Source organism: Drosophila suzukii, chromosome X, assembly GCF_043229965.1.
Source record: "Drosophila suzukii chromosome X, CBGP_Dsuzu_IsoJpt1.0, whole genome shotgun sequence".
NCBI lineage: Eukaryota > Metazoa > Arthropoda > Insecta > Diptera > Drosophilidae > Drosophila > Drosophila suzukii.
Genome location: NC_092084.1, coordinates 9,006,667 through 9,027,688, shown reverse-complemented (window position 1 = coordinate 9,027,688; position 21,022 = coordinate 9,006,667). Strand labels below are relative to the sequence as shown.

The following is a 21,022-nucleotide window of genomic DNA, read 5'->3' as shown; positions in this document are numbered from 1 at the left end:
CATCCTGTACAGCATCTGGTAACACTTTTTTGCTGCACGCAGGCAGCTGGTAACACTGCAATTTGCCAGCTTTTGTTTGGCGCATTAGTTGGCGTGTGAAATAAAACAGATTTGCCTGTTGCTGCGTCATTTGTTGTTGCCGTTTCGCCTTTTTTTGGCTTTTCGTTTTTCCAAAAATAAAGTGCGTTTTGGGAGCAGTGCGACAAACGACATATCCACGACTGCCCGCCAAGACTTCTAAATTTATGTAAGTTTTATTTTCGTTTTATGGCCGTTGTGTTGTTGGTTTGTTGCTGTTGCATTTCGCATGTGCCGCTAGGTTGCGTTTTTTTTTTTTGGGTTTATTTTTCTATTTTTATACTGACACACTCACATACTCACGTGTGCCTTTGCCATGCATTTTGCATATTGGCTGCGCTTTTATTTCTATTTATTCTGGTTCCGTTCCCCTTCAAATCAATGAGATCGCCCGGAAAATTGGGTCGTAGGGATATTGTGGGCCAATAGTGGGGTTTATGCGACCGCACACGTACGCGGAAAGAACAACAAACAGCGTGGCTTCATTAAAATTGCTCATTTCTCTTTTATTTTGGCCAACGAATTCCCGCATTTCACCCCACTGCGGGGGGTTCTAGAATTTCAAATTTCCAAAAGGGGGGGGGGGGAGGGGGGGATTGGATTGAACAATTTATTGTGCGGTTTTTAAACTGTGGCATCGCTGCATATTTAACGTCCCCCCAGCTGCGGTTCTATTTTATGTGCTCTTGTGCGAGTTCCCAGCGAGTTGCATATGAATGAAATTGGGGAAAATCAAATTAAAGCACGTGCCTGCAACTGAAATGGAAATACGGTAGAGCATCCCACATAACTCTGTTAAGTTTAATTTGTTTGTGCGGCGGAGGTCGGCCGAGATGATAAAAAGTGTCTGATATTAATTTTCACAATATTTATACGACATTCGTTTTGGTAGTCACTTTGCTGGATTAAAGTGGTTTGGTTTTTCGATTTTACGGTCAGCCAAATGTTTTAGTTGGTCAATTATAGCAGTAGATTTAAGAATGTAGGTGATTAATGAAGTCAAAACATATAAACAAATGGAAATATAAATATAGTATAACAAATATAGACAATTTAACTGCTTTAGTGAGTTGCAATTTGAGAATAATAAGTGTTTTCAATACAAATTTAACAACGGTTATGGGTTTTATAAATTTTTAAAATAGTTTTCCGATAGTCTCAAAAATATCTAATGGACATATGTCCATATTTTATATTTGTTTTTTAAGGTAACAACATGGGTTATTCCAATTTTTCAAATTCAAGGGTAACCAGAAACATGAAAAGCCATTTAATAAGGCTAAATAGTTCTTGGAAAACCGGACTATTAATTCAAGAATTCTCCCTCTCTCTGTCGCCCTAACAAATTGGCAAAGAAACGAAATGAAATCAATTGGAAATGGGCCTAGAAGCGATCAAAAGTGGACGCTTCTGTTTCTAGCATGTGTTTTATAGGCCCACGCAGAGACGCACACAATCGCACATGAGATATATTTTGGTAGATGGGACAGTGGGACAGACATGCGATAAATCGCCGCTGATATTTATAGAGGAGTTTAGTTCAACGACACACCCAGCACATCAAGAACAACAAAACAGGGGCAAAATAAAAAATCAAAACTAAAACAAAACACGAAACGAAACTGAACTGAACTGAACGAAATCAAATGAAATGAAAACCAGGCTAAGCTGGCGATGACCTTGCGATACCCTTCCATGTTGTCTGAGATCTTTGGCCATTGGAATCGATTAATTTATGGACAAGCTCATGGCCCACTTCCCTCGATAACGCATGTACTTTGGCGAAGGGAACAAATAATGGCTAAGGACAGGCACAGATATCTGTGGATACCAGGGTACACAGCGAGAAAGGGTCTACATAATTGTCATTCTAACAGATTTTCTAGCAACAAGTTCAGAGGTGTTCCTTAACGTGTACATAACCTCACTTTACAGCCAACATGGCGGATGAGTAATGGTTTTAATTAAATATTATCGATATTTTAATATTATTTTTATTTATTGGTTTTAATGAAACATAAAAGTAATAAAAAGAGATTTCCTAGAAAACAAATAAACAATGAAGATATAGAGGTGATCCTTAACGTATACATAACCTTACTTTATGGCCAACATGGCGGATGAGTAATGGTTGATTTAAAATGTTTAATATTATCAATAAATTTATTTTATTTTGTATTTTTAGTTATTGTTTCAATACTTTTCTCTCAGTGCCTACGCAACTTTGGCCCTGTCATCATCGGGCCATATTCAAGACATTTTATTGTACGCGCGTGTCCATCGATAAGCAGCAGCATAAGACCAGGCCCGCCCTTTTCCCTCCCCGATTTCGCCCACTTTTCGTCCTATGGCATTGAAAATGCCGTAAAATGCCAGAGTGAGAGGCGACATCACATCGTAACATCGCAAATCGTTAACAAATTGAAAACCAACCAAAATAATCGCCAACTTTTGGCAATCAGTTGGCAGTAGCTGCCCTTGTCAGGGAACTATAATCGATTCCATATTCCATTTCCGTTTCTAAAGAAAATCTGTTGTAGAAACCTCATTAGCAATGCTGAACTTGAACAATTATTCAGAACTCATTGAACTTGAAGTGAAAGGGCATCAAGGATAAAACTAAGTTACAAAGTGCTGGGAAAAAAGAAAATTAGTTATAATAATAACTTTATAATAACATTAATATCTTTATAAGATCAATCGAAACCTGATTCTATAATATCCGGCCAGGTTTGTTCGATGTTAAATAGATTATTTTATAGCTTATAGCGTTGTAAAACGCTGCAATGGATTTCCCTATGATTACTTGCCAAATCGAAAGGCCCATGGGTTTCTCCAGTTTTTCACGCACAATCGATAAAACCATCTTGTTGCAAAGTCAACAGGTGGAAAAGCTAAGGAAAAAGGGGCGTTAAAGGGGGAGGTAGTGCTAAAAAACGCAACTAAGTAAAAACCGAATAAAATTGCCGCTAATCAAAAGCTGCACGAATATTGTGCAAAGTTGCGGCAGGTGAGTGGAGATTTTGGGTGGCAAGTGGGTGGGTTTTTTGGTTTTTTGCCTGCTACAACATAGCTACATATGTATGTGTTTGTATGCCTGCAACAATAACTAATCAAAAACTGGGTGACGATGGGGGAGTGCGAATGGTTAAGGTTTAGGTTTAGGTTTACGGATTGTAAACTTGGTCCTTGCACACGCACACATACACACTCACACACACACACACACACATAAGTGAATGTGCAACATGGCAGCAGCTGCAGACATTCAGCACTTTGTTGCTGCCTTTGCTGCTGCCGCTAGAATTCATTTTAAATTGAGAAAAATCGCAGCTACACTGGCACGAAATCACGAAAAGTTTTAATTATTTTCTAACAGGCGAACACACACGCAGCAAAGGGAAAACAACAGAAAAACAAAAAGCCGAGTAGAGAAAAGCCAGTGAGCGGAAGAGGTGAAAAGTTGCTCGAGGCATTTCAGTTTTACACATCAGTTTGTTACTCACTGCGTTTACCATTTCGCAAAGTAAGCAAACGGATTTGGCCCATAATTGGTAATTGCAATTCCCAGAGGGTTACTAAAAACATTTTGCAAATCGAAAATTATTGGTAATTTTTACAACCGTATGGCCCATACGGTATGGGGTATAATGAAAATGTTTAAAATTGAAATATTAAGTTGTTCTTAAAGCGTTTTACCAACACAACAACATTTTGATATTTTCTTTTTATATTTCCTATTTTTTTCCTTTATCTTTAAAATGTGTCAGAAATGTACTGAGAAAAACATTTTATCTATTGTTTTAACAATCCAGAGATTTCGGATTTCTTCTTGAATACTTGAACATCTGTTTTTTAAGAGTTTTAAGTTCCTTGCTTATCGAATTGATATGGAAAATGCAGCTCAATTTGGAATAGACGTAATACATTTTATTGCATAATTTTAGACACCTAAGCTTTTGCCTTAAAAAATTTTAAGATCCTTGCTTGTGAAATTTGTATTGAAATAGACTAAAAATGTCTAAAGGATATAGGGAATACAATAAGTGACAAAAAGTACTTGACCTGGAAATGAAATACCCGAGTCGGGGTATCCAATGGGTAGCTGTGGAATTTCGGCACGTCTTGGGCGCAGAGGAGATCCAAATCCAAGGAATGGTCCTGCGAAATCGTGTCCTACGCTCTGCCTCTGTGTGGGTGAAAGGGAAAGGGAGAGGGAAATTAAATACGTTAAATAACCCATATACATGCACGTGGCCACACACACACACACTCGCACACTTACACATTCCCACGTCAATTTGTGGTCATTTCCTTTTTCATCAGCTGGGGCAATAATTCCTCGTCCTTTTCTCTCCTCTCAGCCTCTCTGCCCGTCCCTTTTCCTCCTTCTTCGCCTCCTTTTGGGCTGTTTTCTTTGCCTCGCTTTGTTTACCGTTAGCTCTCTGCAATTGCGGTACGTGCAGGATGCCCGACTTGTCTATGTGTGTGTGTGTGGAAGCGAGAGGGGCCGCAACGGATAAAAAGAGATGGGGGAAAAAAAGAGATAGGAATACGGGGCAGCCTTGCATAAATATTTTGTAGCTCGCTTTTCGACAAATATTTTTCCGACAAAGAAAACGAGCAAAAGGAACGGCAAGCAAGAAATTCAACCATACTCTTAAATTAAGTCTGGGAACGACTGGAGAGGCCCCATGAAATATTGATGCCGTGCACAAGTGCTTAAGATATAGTCGATAAAGTCACCCGAACTCCAAAGAGCATCTGTCACGTTCGAATTAAATTGAAAACTTAAAATGCTCACAAAACTTTGAAAAGCAAATGTTTGAACTTAATTTTTTGGCAAGCAGCCTTTTCATTGGTATAAAGAACAGTTTAGGCGTCGAAAACTTTATAAACAAAGGCAGTAAAACAATTAAGTTCAAATATTTCCTAACATATTCATTGGTATATTAAACTGCTATTGTGTAGCCTGCTGAACATACAAATGTCATTGCATAGGCAGCCAAATTATTTGATTTAAGTCTCTCGAGGCTTTAGGAGTTATTTATTGCCCCAAGTGGGTATATGTATGCTATATATAATTCTCAAATAATCAACAGCTTGGCATTGCATATTTGGAAATAATTTATAATAGTCACATTTTAAACATAAAGTCACCTATGGGTAATACTTTTAAAGCGCTATAAATGGCTTTTTAACTGCGCATAGTTTATAAATAGTAACTTTTTCAATCTCGCACCCGCTGATTAAAGCGCAAACTGAACTGAATTTAAATGAAATACATAAATTTCGGAATGCAATTTGGTAGCTCATGCGGAATAATGCTCTTAGGACACCGCATATGCATCTCACTTGCTGTCTCGCTCTATTGCTGCCTGTCTGTGTGTGTGTGTGTGCGTGCGAGGACATGTGGTTGCATGCATGTGCAGGAACCAAAATGAATGACAAACTTTCGAGCGAGCGAGAGGGAACATGTCTCTGGGCCATTTGCATAAATATTGCCTCTGCCAGTGCCGCTGCCGTTCACCGTTCGCCGTCTCGCTCGCACACACTTGCCGCGCTGCGTGCGACGGCCGCTAGGTGGCGCTGTAATCAACTGTGTCAAAATGCCAGCGCAGAAAGTCAAAAGTCGTCGCTGTCAAGTGAAGAAAAGGGCAGAAAAGGGCCGAAAGTGAGGGAAAGGGACTCGAGCAAGTCAAATTTTAAACACACCAAAGCACACACACACACCCATACACACACATAGATTTCAAGGCACACCTGCCCAGCATCAGAGACGTTGTAAATTGAGGTTAAAAACGAAACGAAACGAAACCAAAGGAGGCAAAAAGGAAAACAAGGCAAAAAAGAAAAAAAGAAGGCTGTCAACTTGACAAGCACGTAGGTGACTTGCCCCTCTTCTTCTTAGCCCCTCGATGAAAGGTAGACAAGATGTGTAAAGCGCTATCTCCGTCTCGCTCTGTCATTTGTCATCTTTCACGGGTTTTTTTGCCATGTCTCGCGCTGTTTTTGTTGCTGTAATTGACACTTAAACTCGAAATTTGACGCAAATTGCTACAACACAATGCAAAAAATATATTCTTAAAAAATATTAAATGCAACTGGGTTGATACCCTTTAGTTGAAAAGAGTTAAGAGGAGTATTAAAATTGATTGTTAAAGAAAGTTTATAGGAACCCCTTAAATGGTGTCTAAAAGTATGCTCGTTATATTTCGTGGTATACTTTTAAGCACCTTTTAAAGTGATTTGGCAATATTCAGAGACTTTTGTGGCCACCCCTGATATTGGGTATTTACTGACAGCAGTTTGAGCGTCATAAAAACCATAGATTTTTGAGCTTAGCAGCTTTTAGTGTGCGGAAAGGAGTTGCTTTTTCTATGCAACCGCTTTTACACTGCACTTGAAGTGTCTTGCAACTGTAATCAAGGCAAGCAGAAGCACGCAGAAGGAGCGACATTTCAAGTGTCGCATGCGGAAGTCTCTGCCGCAGCCTCTGTCGCGTCTCTGCCGGGGCTTAAAGCCTGCTTGCGTCACAACCGCGCTGCTTGACAGTGCCTCTCCTCACTCGCACCACACGGATGCACTGAGCAGAAATTCTAGCGAAAAGAGTGCACCAAATATGAACCCATTTGATTTTTCAGCTCTTTTATTTTTAGATTATTGTCCAAATTGCATTGTTTTTAAGCCCAAAGGTTAGTAATTACTTAAGAAGGTGCCAAAAAGTATGCTGTGATATGGTTAACGTTGACATTTATTCTTTGTTGCATACTTTTAGGCACCTATATAAGTGATTTCAAACCTCTATCAACCGAATTACTTATTTGCTGACCTATTTGTATTAGTAAGGCTCAAAAAGGAGGTTTTCAGTGAACCTACTCGTACTCACCGTGTGCACACACTCACTCGCTCGCCACCTGTACATAATGAATTGTAATTTGAACAGACGCGGAGCTCTGAATGCGTGCATGTGTGTGTCATGCACACTCTCCCTCTTCCTCTCTCTTTCTCTCTATGTGTGTGTGCGAGTCGGCTATTAACTTAAATTACGTAGCATACTTTTGTGCGCCGCCTGCGGATTTAACGGCATGTCCTCGTGTGTGTGTGTGTGTGTGTGTGTGCTACAAAAGCATCGCATTAAAGTCGCACACTCACACACATGCGAACTCAGTTGTTAAGACTGTGCAGAAAAAAGAAAAAAAATCTGAATAAAAATAAGAGAAAACACAGATTTATTGTTGATGCCAGGTAACAAGAATTTTAGTGCTGTCTTGATTAAAGCCCTAACATTATTTACGCACACACCCACACACGTTAGGGGTACATTTGCATAGTTATGCTTTTCACTTAACACATGTAATATGCCAGTGAAATGGATTTGACTCGGCAAATGTTCGTGAGCCTTCACAGATAATTCAGCAAAATGTGGAAAGTATTTAATTTATGCAAAAATCTGTTTAGACATGCCAAACAAATGTTTACAACCCAAATTAGTGTAGCCAATCGAAATAAACGGGGGCCTGCACACACATACGTATAACATTTCGGCGGTTATCTGACAGGTGTATGTGCGGTTAACGGGAAACGGTAAACGACAAACGGGCACAGGTGTCAAAACCGGAAACGGAAACAAAGTTTGCACTTGCCTTCCGACCACCGGCGGCAGGCCGAAAAAATCAAAAGCAGCCACATCAGCGGTAATTCATATACGATTAGGCCAAAGGATCAGAGAGGGTGCAGCTGAAAAGTGGGCTCGTAATACCGTGTGGCTTTGCATCCTTGTTGTTGCACAACAATCTGAAAAACAAACCGCAATTGCAGCAAAAATCTGTCAACGGGTAAACGATTCAGGCTAGGGGTATATACCCTAATGGTAAGCTTTGTTATTTTCATATTTTCTAGAGGATATTTTTTGGAAATGCCACAAATGTTGATGTATAAACCAAGGGTTTTAAAAATATTGTATTTGAATTTTCAACTTATTAAAATATTTTAAAAATGCCCCAATTAAAGAGTACTTTACAATTCGGCATGGAAAACTTTCGCCCATCATCCGCCCTCAATTCCCAGTTCGCATTAAATTCAATTTGGGAAAGACAAATACTTTTTAATTATTTATTTATGCATATGGCAAACGGCGCTGGTGGCGGGGATCAGGGGATCAGGGGGCCTGGGCGGACTTGCTCATTAACAAAACAAACGACAGCTGAAAGGGGGGGGGGGGGGGGGGGGGGCGGAGGCATTTCAGTTGACGCAGTTGTCAGACAGCTTGGCGCCAATTGCGCTGTGCGACCTTCACTGGCGGCCACAATAAGCGGGAAGTTAACCCCCAGCCTCCGAAAAAAGAAAAGAAAAAATAAAACATAACCACCTACCACACGCAAGCTGCGTATACGCAGCGTGGTCGCCTTGCTTCTTATTCTCAATGCCCTTTAAGAGTATAAAGAACGTATATTGTCGGAAAATACACAAGCCATAAGCAATTTTTGTAAAGGTTTATAGTTTTTCCCAAAAAACTTACGGATAAAAATTAATGATATTGTCAAAAAACTTTGGAGGTTTGAAATCTTGTTTAAAATGCCTAAAAGTAAGCTATACTAATTTTAAGTTTCATGCCCTCCATTTGTGGAAGCATACTTTTAGACACATTTGCAGGAAAATTGTTGAATTTTGAATTTGCAGGTTTGAAATTTTCTTGAAAATGCTTAAGGTAAATTACTATAACTGTAAGTTTGATTCTCTCCATTTTTCATAGCATACTTTTTGACACCTTGGCCAAACATTTTTCAATATTACGATTTCAGTCCGCCAAAAAGTAGGCAACGATTTACGAAATTCTAGGGTATTCGATTGTTGAAACCCTTGTCCTTCTTGGTTATTTTCTCCTCTTCCTGCCCCCAACAGCTTCTTCCTTTTTCTCCTCGGGCCGAAAATGGAATGATGGGCAAAGTGAAAAAATGGCAAGAGGCCCAGGCGAGCATTAAGGGATAAGCTCGCAGTGAATATGTTAATTGTGCTGCCTTTGTGCGGGAGTGTGAGTGTGTACAAGTATAGGGCGGGAATAAGACTCGGAATGGGAATGGGCGTGGGGACTAATGGGTGGCGCATATAAGAAGGGTCCATAAGGGAAGAGACAAACTGCTGACAATGGAAATGTATTATAATTGGAGAGGGAGACAATTTCGTTGGAGATTGATGATGCCTTTGTGGCTAAGCGCTATTCCTAAGTGGATAAAAAGCTGAATTATCGACATGGCCCCTGCATTATGTATGATATGCATAGAATATTTCCCATTAAATCTAATATGCCATGAAAAGCTTTTGTAGTGAAGCATTTACAAAGTTTAGTAAAAGGTAGGCCATTGAAAATGTATTTATGAATTAAATGTTGTGTTCTTTTATTATTGATTGGATTATTTTATATCAGCACAAGCTAAGCGGTCGAATGGCCATCAATATCTTGGCTATATTGTCCCTTAGCACAGGACTCATGGTCCTTTGTTTCTCCAGACTTCCTGGCTGTGCATGGGCCTGCGATAGTTGATATAGATCGGCGTAGTACTCCATTCCCGCGATTCCCACGGCATTGAAACTGGCCGACACCTCGGTACAGTCAATTATCGAGGTCTTCAGCGGGGTGACCAACAAGGTTGAGTAGTACGGCACCTTCTTGCCCTCGATTAATTCGCGAACGAGGAGAACTGCAGTTCGGGAACCGGCCAAAAGGTTCCAACGTGACCAACTGAAGTTGTGCGACTGGGCCAAAGTCGAAAGACAAGCATAGCAGTGCATCTCCATCACGTAGTTCTTCTCACAGGATCCCTCCGTATAGCAGAAGGCATCCTCGTCGGGAAAAATATCCACGGCGGACAGAATCAGAGTGGCCTTGAGTTCCGAAAGCGATAGGGTCTTTCCTATCATATCGGTAATGCCCTGAGTGCTGCCACCCTGAAAATTATTAACCGTATAGCCCAATTCGGTAATCGTCATATCCAAACTAATCAGAGAGGCTGTAAAACTGAAGATTATAGTACCGGGACTATAAGTGATAAAGTAATGTTAAGATTGGCATATATATCATTATTGGTTAAACACACTTTTTCATATCTGGCCGTAGGTCCCAAGTTTGATAGGGCATATTGCTGTATTTATTCAAAGCGAATCCGAATATACCTGTAGATTTCCAAAGGTTTTGCTTTATTTTTCGGTATTCATAAGGTGCATTTAATTTCTTACCCAATCTTCCTGTTCGAAACTGTATGGACAGCTTGTCCTCATTAAACTTGGTGTCGTGAACATCGCGGGTGCTCCACTTTCCCTGGGTTATGGCTGCCGCATTGCTCATTTTCTGTTTACTGTACATTATAAATGTGAATAAATATAAACAAAGGGTTTTAACCTCCCCCAAGGATTTTAATTTTCAACTCAATTATTTAACGGAACTCTGTTCGATTAATCTGTGGACTTAATATATATTCATTTGATATCCAAAGTTGGTCAAGAACGATGCAACGTAGAAATCAAAATTGTAATGAAATGTTCTGGGCTTTCATGACTACTTTCAAGATTTTAAGATCTTGATCCAAAAGCCAAGAGTACTTTCGTCTTGATTTCAAGAACTTTTCATCTCAAAAAGCGAGTGAATTTACCTTTCGCTGTCACTATTGTCACTGTTAGTAGGAGGACCCAGCAGGTCGTGGAGGGTGTTGCCCGCCGTGGAGGCTCCTCCTTCGAGTAGCTCCACCAGACTGTCCACATCATCGTCGTCGTCTTCGCTGCTGTCCAAGCTGTTGGAGCGTTTGTCCTTTGTCTCGGGTTCCGGTTCCGGTGGGAGCTGTGAGTCCCGGACAAAGGAGATACCTGTGTAGTAGGCAAAGGCGGCGGCTGCTGCGGCGGGCTGCAGGACATCCACTAGCTCCTGGCTAAGTGGTTGCATATTCTCCGGCAGATCGGCTTCGTTTTCTAGCTCTCTGGTATCCTTTTCTCCTGGTAATAGAGATGTGATAAAGAGGTCAAATCCTTTACTTCCAGTGGGTGTATCTCACCTGCTTCACTCGATCGCGAACCAGTGGGTGATAGCTGCTCCGATATCTGCTGGATGAGCTCTTCCTGCTGATCCCTGGGCAGCTGCAGTCGCCACAATCGATCCATGTCCTCGATGAGCTGGGAGAACAGATAGCCCTGCAGATGGACGGGTGGCTTGGAACGCGGTGCCAATTGCCGGAACTTCAGAAGCTTGTCGAAGCATAGGGGTGGAAACATCTCGGCTGGTTCCTCGGTGTCCAGGAACTCAGCTCCCAGACCCGTCTTGGGTAGATCTTTGGGTATCACCAGTTGATCCTGGTTGCCTGCATGTCCTTGGCCCAATCCCAATCCTTGACCCAATCGGATATGAGTTTGACGGGCCAGAAACATCACTTTCCGCTTTCGCAGGCCCGTTGACATAATCGGAGTCGATTGCTCCAGGCGAACGCAGAATCCCTGGGGCAGCCGAGGCACCACAAAGTCCTTGACCAGACCATACAAGTCCACATCACTGGGAATGGCCCGCAGGTCGAAGTCATTGATTTCACGGAGTACCTGCTGCCGGCTGGATTCGCCGGCCATGTCCGATTTCTGGGATCGCACACGGGCAGCTGCGCAGCGGGGGGAGCTCTTCAGGGGGCTGGGCTGGGCGTGGGTGGAGAGGGGCGTGGCCTCGGTGGGCGTGGCCGTGGTGGCAGCCGCAGTTTCACCCACCCCACCACCCGTGGCATCTGCCTCCGTGGCATCGCCCTCACCGGGTGACTTCTTGGCCTCCGGCTTCATCCCATCGGCTAGCTCCATTTCCAGGGTCTCCACATTCGTTTCCCAGCGACAGGCCACAGGTGGCTCAAACCAAATCACCGAGTCCGGCAATCTAAGGGGGTTTATAATTCAGGTACTAGGTTTCATTTTGATGTGAATTCAATACCCACTGCAGAGTGACCAATGCCAGTTTGTCCAGGGCCGCCTCAATCATTCGCATCTCGGCTTCAATCTCCTCGGGCAATCGCCGTACCCCCGGCAAAACCGGAGGCGGTGGCTTGTAGGTCTGGTAGTACTCCTTGTGCACCAAACTGTTGGCCGAAGTGACTGGAAGTAGAAGGAGGTTACCCAGGTTAAATATGTGGTGTTTAATAATCCCTTAAAAATGTAAACCAACTGGTGCGTATAAAGGATCTGGCATTTAGCTGCTTATCCTGCTGCGGTGTTTCCAGGAAGTCGATGCAGTAGACCCCGCCGATGATGCGGTACTTGCGCAGATTCACATCTGTCTCCAGCATTCCGTAGGCCTCAGGACCAATGGCCCTGCGATGGGCCTTGCTCAGCTCATCCTCGTACTCCGCGTACAGCTTGTCCACGTCGTAGGTGCGCTCCCTTGGCGGCTGGGAGCTGGCCGAGTGCTGGTCCTGGGTGAGCTGCTCCAGCTCCGAGAGCGGAATCTCCCGGCCGCACTCGTCCAGCATCGCCTGCAGGATCTCCTTGCGCTTGCGCCACTCCCGCTTCGTCTGCCGCAGGATATCTGTTAGTGTTCATCATATGATATTAACATAATGCTTAGGGTCTTATGACTAGGGTCTTAGACTAAATAATAATATTTTTTTAGGATTCAGCTTGAAAAGGAGGGGCACCTTAAAAAAAGGGTCTACAGCATAGCAACATTATATGAAATTATATATTTTATCAGACTTGGGGTGCTATGTTAGTGTAAAGTTAAGCTAAGGCTGTAAGCAAATGTCATGTGGCCATAATGAAAATCACTTTTAAAATAGAAATGAATGTGCCTTAAATAAAAGTAGTTCTAATGATATAATCAATTTGTTTTAAAAGATATCTCACTAGCATTTGCGGATCTAGCATGTTTCAAGCAGTAACTGCTGCAGTAGTCACTGAAATGATCGTAGTTCAACCTGAGACCCCGCAGAGCTGAACTCTGGAGATAAACCGTGGGTGGCAATGAGATTTGCATTTCGATGGTGGGGAAATCAATCTCATTATGAGCAGACTGTTCGCCAATTCGTGCTTTTGGGTTCAAAGCTCTAGGAAGGAGATTTCAAAGAAATAATATGGTGTTTTAGGTTTAGATAGTAGGATATGTAGGTGAGTTACATTTGGGCATCTTTAGAGAAGGTCCACACGAAACTCTGGAAAACATCTGAGGTGTAAATGTGTTTCGACACACCTGGTCTATCGATCCTGCAATAAATTAAAATAGATTAAAAGAGAGATATACAGGATCATATATTAAAATAAATTTGGAATATATTTTTCTAAAGTTCCTCAATTCAATGTTATTAGATTTATCTTTGGCCTTCCACTTCAGAAGTAGTTCTTATTCAAAAACCACTTACTCCATATCCCTTTCAATATGCGACATGGTCTTGTAGGTGAACTCATCCAGATGCTGCTTGAGGAACACTCTCATCTCGGTCTTAAGCTTTACGAGATCGGCGGCAATAAGGGCGGACTTCTGCTTGAATGGCAGCATTTCGTCCAGCTCATTGAGGATCTTTGGGGTATACATCAAATATGGGTTTTAATAAGTGATACAGGACTTTAAATGGACATTACCCCCAGAACCTCCTTAATCCTCTGCGAGTAGACGTCGCCCAGTCGTCCCTGCTGTTGGCGCAGCGAGATCCTGGTGAGATCTGGGACCTGGGCATCCTGGGTGAGCAGGGTGCGCTCGTCGGTGCGCAGCAGCCAGTTGCGGGACTCCAGGTGCCGCTTGGCGATGTCCGTGTGCCACTGGTGGATGTACTTGCGCAGGTCACTGGGACTGGCCGCGTTGGGCAGTCCGTTGCACCGCATGAACTTCTCCCAGTCCCGCTCGTGCCGTTCCCCGTCCTTGATGGCCTCGATGGCCGTCCGCACCGCGTCGAAGAACAGCATGCTGTCCTTCAGCTGCGCCCGCCGCTGCCGGTTCTCGGCCACCTCCTGCTGCTGCCGGTGCTTCGCCTGCTCCATCTCCAGCTTCTTGCGCTGGCGGGCCTCCTCCAGCTTCTTGAGTCTGCCAGGGATGGGGGATAAAAATTTATGAGTGTTTATCTTTTGGTCGATTATCTATATATAATTAAGGATTCAGATTTTGGTCAAAAATACCCATTTTTTAACGGTTTTTCGATCGTAGTTTAGCCAAATCAAGACGTACAGCCGAAAGACCGAGAGTTTTAAGCAGCTAACATCCTAAGCTAACGATCCCAATCATTTTAAAGGAAATTTATTTTTTGACCCATTTTTTCATTTTTTGTAAGGGGTTGCATCGTCTTTTTTTGAAATTCAGATTTTGGTCCAAAATATCCATTTTTTAACGGTTTTTCGATCGTAGTTTAGCCAAATCAAGACGTACAGCCGAAAGAACGACAGTTTTGAGCAGCTAACATCCTAAGCTAACGATCCCAATCATTTTAAAGGAAATTTATTTTTTGACCCATTTTTTCATTTTTTGCATCGTCTTTTTTTGAAATTCAGATTTTGGTCCAAAATATCCATTTTTTAACGGTTTTTCGATCGTAGTTTAGCCAAATCAAGACGTACAGCCGAAAGAACGACAGTTTTGAGCAGCTAACATCCTAAGCTTACGATCCCAATCATTTTAAAGGAAATTTATTTTTTGACCCATTTTTTCATTTTTTGTAAGGGGTTGCATCGTCTTTTTTTGAAATTCAGATTTTGGTCAAAAATACCCATTTTTTAACGGTTTTTCGATCGTAGTTTAGCCAAATCAAGACGTACAGCCAAAAGAACGACAGTTTTGAGCAGCTAACATCCTAAGCTAATAATCCCAATCATTTTAAAGGAAATTTATTTTTTGACCCATTTTTTCATTTTTTGTAAGGGATTGTATCCTTTATTTTTGGGATTCAGATTTTGGTCAAAAATACTCATTTTTTAACGGTTTTTTGATTGTAGTTTAGCCAAATCAAGTCGTACAACCAAAAGAACGACATTTTTGAGCAGCTAACATCCTAAACTAACGATCCCAATCATTTTAAAGGAAATTTAATTTTTGACCCAATTTTTCATTTTTTGTAAGGGGTTGTATCGTTTATTTTTGGGACTCAGATTTTGGTCAAAAATACTCATTTTTTAACGGTTTTTCGATCGTAGTTTAGCCAAATCAAGACGTACAGCCGAAAGAACGACAGTTTTGAGCAGCTAACATCCTAAGCTAACGATCCCAATCATTTTAAAGGAAATTTATTTTTTGACCCATTTTTTCATTTTTTGTAAGGGGTTGCATCGTCTTTTTTTGAAATTCAGATTTTGGTCCAAAATATCCATTTTTTAACGGTTTTTCGATCGTAGTTTAGCCAAATCAAGACGTACAGCCAAAAGAACGACAGTTTTGAGCAGCTAACATCCTAAGCTAACGATCCCAATCATTTTAAAGGAAATTTATTTTTTGACCCATTTTTTCATTTTTTGTAAGGGGTTGCATCGTCTTTTTTTGAAATTCAGATTTTGGTCAAAAATACCCATTTTTAACGGTTTTTCGATCGTGGTTTAGCCAAATCAAGACGTACAGCCAAAAGAACGACAGTTTTGAGCAGCTAACATCCTAAGCTAATAATCCCAATCATTTTAAAGGAAATTTATTTTTTGACCCATTTTTTCATTTTTTGTAAGGGGTTGCATCGTCTTTTTTTGAAATTCAGATTTTGGTCAAAAATACCCATTTTTTAACGGTTTTTCGATCGTGGTTTAGCCAAATCAAGACGAACAGCCAAAAGAACGACAGTTTTGAGCAGCTAACATCCTAAGCTAACGATCCCAATCATTTTAAAGGAAATTTATTTTTTGACCCATTTTTTCATTTTTTGTAAGAAGTTGCATCGTCTTTTTTTGAAATTCAGATTTTGGTCAAAAATACCCATTTTTTAACGGTTTTTCGATCGTGGTTTAGCCAAATCAAGACGAACAGCCAAAAGAACGACAGTTTTGAGCAGCTAACATCCTAAGCTAACGATCCCAATCATTTTAAAGGAAATTTATTTTTTGACCCATTTTTTCATTTTTTGTAAGGGGTTGCATCGTCTTTTTTTGAAATTCAGATTTTGGTCCAAAATACCCATTTTTTAACGGTTTTTCGATCGTAGTTTAGCCAAATCAAGACGTACAGCCAAAAGAACGACAGTTTTGAGCAGCTAACATCCTAAGCTAATAATCCCAATCATTTTAAAGGAAATTTATTTTTTGACCCATTTTTTCATTTTTTGTAAGGGATTGTATCCTTTATTTTTGGGATTCAGATTTTGGTCAAAAATACTCATTTTTTAACGGTTTTTTGATTGTAGTTTAGCCAAATCAAGTCGTACAACCAAAAGAACGACATTTTTGAGCAGCTAACATCCTAAACTAACGATCCCAATCATTTTAAAGGAAATTTAATTTTTGACCCAATTTTTCATTTTTTGTAAGGGGTTGCATCGTCTTTTTTTGAAATTCAGATTTTGGTCCAAAATATCCATTTTTTAACGGTTTTTCGATCGTAGTTTAGCCAAATCAAGACGTACAGCCAAAAGAACGACAGTTTTGAGCAGCTAACATCCTAAGCTAACGATCCCAATCATTTTAAAGGAAATTTATTTTTTGACCCATTTTTTCATTTTTTGTAAGGGGTTGCATCGTCTTTTTTTGAAATTCAGATTTTGGTCCAAAATATCCATTTTTTAACGGTTTTTCGATCGTAGTTTAGCCAAATCAAGACGTACAGCCAAAAGAACGACAGTTTTGAGCAGCTAACATCCTAAGCTAACGATCCCAATCATTTTAAAGGAAATTTATTTTTTGACCCATTTTTTCATTTTTTGTAAGGGGTTGCATCGTCTTTTTTTGAAATTCAGATTTTGGTCCAAAATATCCATTTTTTAACGGTTTTTCGATCGTAGTTTAGCCAAATCAAGACGTACAGCCAAAAGAACGACAGTTTTGAGCAGCTAACATCCTAAGCTAACGATCCCAATCATTTTAAAGGAAATTTATTTTTTGACCCATTTTTTCATTTTTTGTAAGGGGTTGCATCGTCTTTTTTTGAAATTCAGATTTTGGTCAAAAATACCCATTTTTTAACGGTTTTTCGATCGTAGTTTAGCCAAATCAAGACGTACAGCCAAAAGAACGACAGTTTTGAGCAGCTAACATCCTAAGCTAATAATCCCAATCATTTTAAAGGAAATTTATTTTTTGACCCATTTTTTCATTTTTTGTAAGGGGTTGCATCGTCTTTTTTTGAAATTCAGATTTTGGTCAAAAATACCCATTTTTAACGGTTTTTCGATCGTGGTTTAGCCAAATCAAGACGTACAGCCAAAAGAACGACAGTTTTGAGCAGCTAACATCCTAAGCTAATAATCCCAATCATTTTAAAGGAAATTTATTTTTTGACCCATTTTTTCATTTTTTGTAAGGGGTTGCATCGTCTTTTTTTGAAATTCAGATTTTGGTCAAAAATACCCATTTTTTAACGGTTTTTCGATCGTAGTTTAGCCAAATCAAGACCTACAGCCAAAAGACCGACAGTTTTGAGCAGCTAACATCCTAAGCTAACAATCCCAATCATTTCAAAGGAAATTTATTTTTTGACCCATTTTTTCATTTTTTGTAAGGGGTTGCATCGTCTTTTTTTGAAATTCAGATTTTGGTCAAAAATACCCATTTTTTAACGGTTTTTCGATCGTAGTTTAGCCAAATCAAGACCTACAGCCAAAAGAACGACAGTTTTGAGCAGCTAGCATCCTAAGCTAACGATCCCAATCATTTTAAAGGACATTTATTTTTTGACCCATTTTTTCATTTTTTGTAAGGGGTTGCATCGTCTTTTTTTGAAATTCAGATTTTGGTCAAAAATACCCATTTTTTAACGGTTTTTCGATCGTAGTTTAGCCAAATCAAGACCTACAGCCAAAAGACCGACAGTTTTGAGCAGCTAACATCCTAAGCTAACAATCCCAATCATTTCAAAGGAAATTTATTTTTTGACCCATTTTTTCATTTTTTGTAAGGGGTTGCATCGTCTTTTTTTGAAATTCAGATTTTGGTCAAAAATACCCATTTTTTAACGGTTTTTCGATCGTAGTTTAGCCAAATCAAGACCTACAGCCAAAAGACCGACAGTTTTGAGCAGCTAACATCCTAAGCTAACAATCCCAATCATTTCAAAGGAAATTTATTTTTTGACCCATTTTTTCATTTTTTGTAAGGGGTTGCATCGTCTTTTTTTGAAATTCAGATTTTGGTCAAAAATACCCATTTTTTAACGGTTTTTCGATCGTGGTTTAGCCAAATCAAGACGAACAGCCAAAAGAACGACAGTTTTGAGCAGCTAACATCCTAAGCTAACGATCCCAATCATTTTAAAGGAAATTTGTTTTTTGACCCATTTTTTCATTTTTTGTAAGGGGTTGCATCGTCTTTTTTTGAAATTCAGATTTTGGTCAAAAATACCCATTTTTTAACGGTTTTTCGATCGTAGTTTAGCCAAATCAAGACCTACAGCCAAAAGAACGACAGTTTTGAGCAGCTAGCATCCTAAGCTAACGATCCCAATCATTTTAAAGGACATTTATTTTTTGACCCATTTTTTCATTTTTTGTAAGGTTTTTTTGAAAAAAATAGAAAAAATAAAAAATGTTCAGGTTTAATGCCAATGGATTGGAAATTAAACTACGAGCTTAGCGAGGTATGACATTCCTTGTTCAGACCTTTATTTGCAATTCGGCAGCCAAACACTGGTACTGTAGGGCAAAAAATGGCATTCGGGCTTGAAGTTTCTATTTTCTTAATTTATTTAATTTTTTCCGACCTTTGACTTTGCCATTAAAATTTATACCGTAAAATATTATAGACATGACATAAACACATCAAATATCTTAGTTGTAGTACTCACTTCTCCTTCTCCATTTCAATCCGCATGAGCTCGGCCTGCTCGGCCTCCAGGCGGGCCTTCTCCTTCTTCGAGAGCTTCTTCTTCGGCGGCTGTGGTTCATGAAATTTGCATCATCGTCATCATTTTGGTAATTAGCATCTTCATCAGCGCTAAGCTGGGCGTTTGACCCGTGGCCTACCATCTTATCCTTATCCCGAGCTATCCTCCTGTGCAAATGGAGCCGGTGCTATTGATATTGATCCAACAAAAGTCCTGGCAACCTTGTTTCTGTTGCTGTTTTTGTTTTTGCCAGCTGCCCGGGCAACTCAGGTGGCCGGATAGCAATCCTTTTTGGCCCCGCCATAATTTCCCTAATTAAATATTCATTGGGGAGCTTAGCGTTGGCCAAAAATGTTTACCGAAAATCCCCCGTCAAGTTGCGCGTGGCCGGAAACTATCCGTGGGGGGAATGAATGTCGGGTGACACGCCGGATTCTCCCACAAGGAGGAGGATTGGATGGGCAGGCTAGGGGAATTCCGAGCTCGGGATTCTGGATTCTGGACTCCGGCTGAGGTGAGAAGACAGCGATGCTTCGGGGACTCTGGGCAGCTTGGTCTAGAAAGCCACGAAAGCGAGTATCGATGGAAAATGGAACTTAGATTAATAGCTCACTATTAATTTGAGTATTTTTAAAACCTGTTACCAATAATATCAATTAAGTGGGGACATTAATCAATATCCTTTCTTTTAATAAACGCATAAAAAAATGTATTATTCACAGCAGAGTGCAATTAAATATTTTACGATTCTCCATTTCGCAAAATTGACAAAAGCACTTTTTATTAATTTCCCACGGCAGTATTGTCCATTATTATCGGGTTAATTGCCACAGGGGTAAAGCGTTTTCTGATTGAACTTTGCCAACTTGTCCCGTATCCTGTTTCTCTCATTTTATTTTTCCTTTTCTGGGAAAAGCTTTTCCCATGCGAGTCTTGGGGTAATTCTTTTTTTGCTTTTTTTTGGGTGGAGAAGCGGTTGTTCTTCTTTTTTCCCCTAGGTGTCAAGGCGACAACGTCGCTTAATTACCAGCCTATTTAAATTTCAGCCCGGGCTGCTCGGTGTCCTGGTGTCCTGGCTAATTGCGGACCCACCTTTGGCTTATCAAATTAATAGCAGGTGCAGGTGCTCAGGGATGGGCGAGTGGATCGGGGCTCGGGTTCTTTAACTGCTTTTAAACGGCAAACGAAACCCGGCAAGTCAATCAGTAAGTTTTTCCTACCCTTACGAAGGGTTTCTTAAGTGGTGCTCGATAGAATCAATTAAGCTTCTTGAGTGATAAATACCGTACATGAGTTTAGTAACTAATGTGTTCCTTACTTCTTCCATTTCAAAATATAAAAATATATTAAAAATAAAAGTCTTGCTTAGAATATTTAGTCATAAGGAGTTTATGTAGTGATATACCTTATAAAGTTCAATAAGTTTATAGAACATTTTATTTTAATATTTAAAACTGTTAAATCAAGCATCTCATATAGAGCGTAAAACGTTTATAAATTGATAAATGCAATGATATTCCATAATCTAAATCACAGATCTATAAGTAACCCCATGAACTCCCTGTAAAAAGTGTATAGATTACTGCAATAAATGCTCTGTCCATCCCTGCCTTTCATTTCTTTTCTGCACTGCTTTCTCTGTTCCTTTCTTCGGTTCACTCTGTATACCCACTTTTTTTATTCGTTTTGCAATAAATAATTGCAGCTTTCCCGGGGAAGCATTGTGCAGCCACAGGACATGCCCTATAATCCCGTCCTCCGACCACTCGAACCTGGGCCCATCCTCATCTTCCAGTGTGGCCAGGTGCTAGTGCTCATAATGCCATATAATTCTTGTGTAAATAATGCAGATTGTGGGGCCAATGGTTGGCATGACAATATGTTTATGGAGACTCGGGGTGTAATTAGTTTAAATTGGTCCGCGGGGTGGCCAAAGGGCAGGGGGTAATGAAAAAGTGGAATGGTGGGACTTGGGACTCGTGGCAGATGCACAAT

At 40.5% G+C, this 21,022-nt stretch overlaps 2 protein-coding genes across 5 annotated transcripts in view; one reads left to right on the top strand and one right to left on the bottom strand.

The window, feature by feature from the left end:
* The window catches only part of Sh (Potassium voltage-gated channel protein Shaker), a 153,640-nt gene that overhangs the window by 6,200 nt on the left and 126,418 nt on the right, over nucleotides 1-21,022 (top strand). The gene's annotated exons all lie outside the window — the stretch shown is intronic.
* LOC108016732 (uncharacterized) lies at nucleotides 9,379-19,837 on the bottom strand. Its single transcript, XM_070997269.1, has 12 exons — nucleotides 19,823-19,837; nucleotides 18,989-19,077; nucleotides 13,672-14,110; nucleotides 13,452-13,609; nucleotides 12,940-13,139; nucleotides 12,263-12,622; nucleotides 12,036-12,192; nucleotides 11,124-11,977; nucleotides 10,728-11,064; nucleotides 10,315-10,433; nucleotides 10,176-10,251; nucleotides 9,379-10,117 (listed from the first exon to the last, which is right to left on the bottom strand). The coding sequence occupies exons 1-12, from the start codon at nucleotides 19,835-19,837 to the stop codon at nucleotides 9,502-9,504; spliced, it is 3,420 nt and encodes a 1,139-aa protein (XP_070853370.1). The 3' UTR covers nucleotides 9,379-9,501.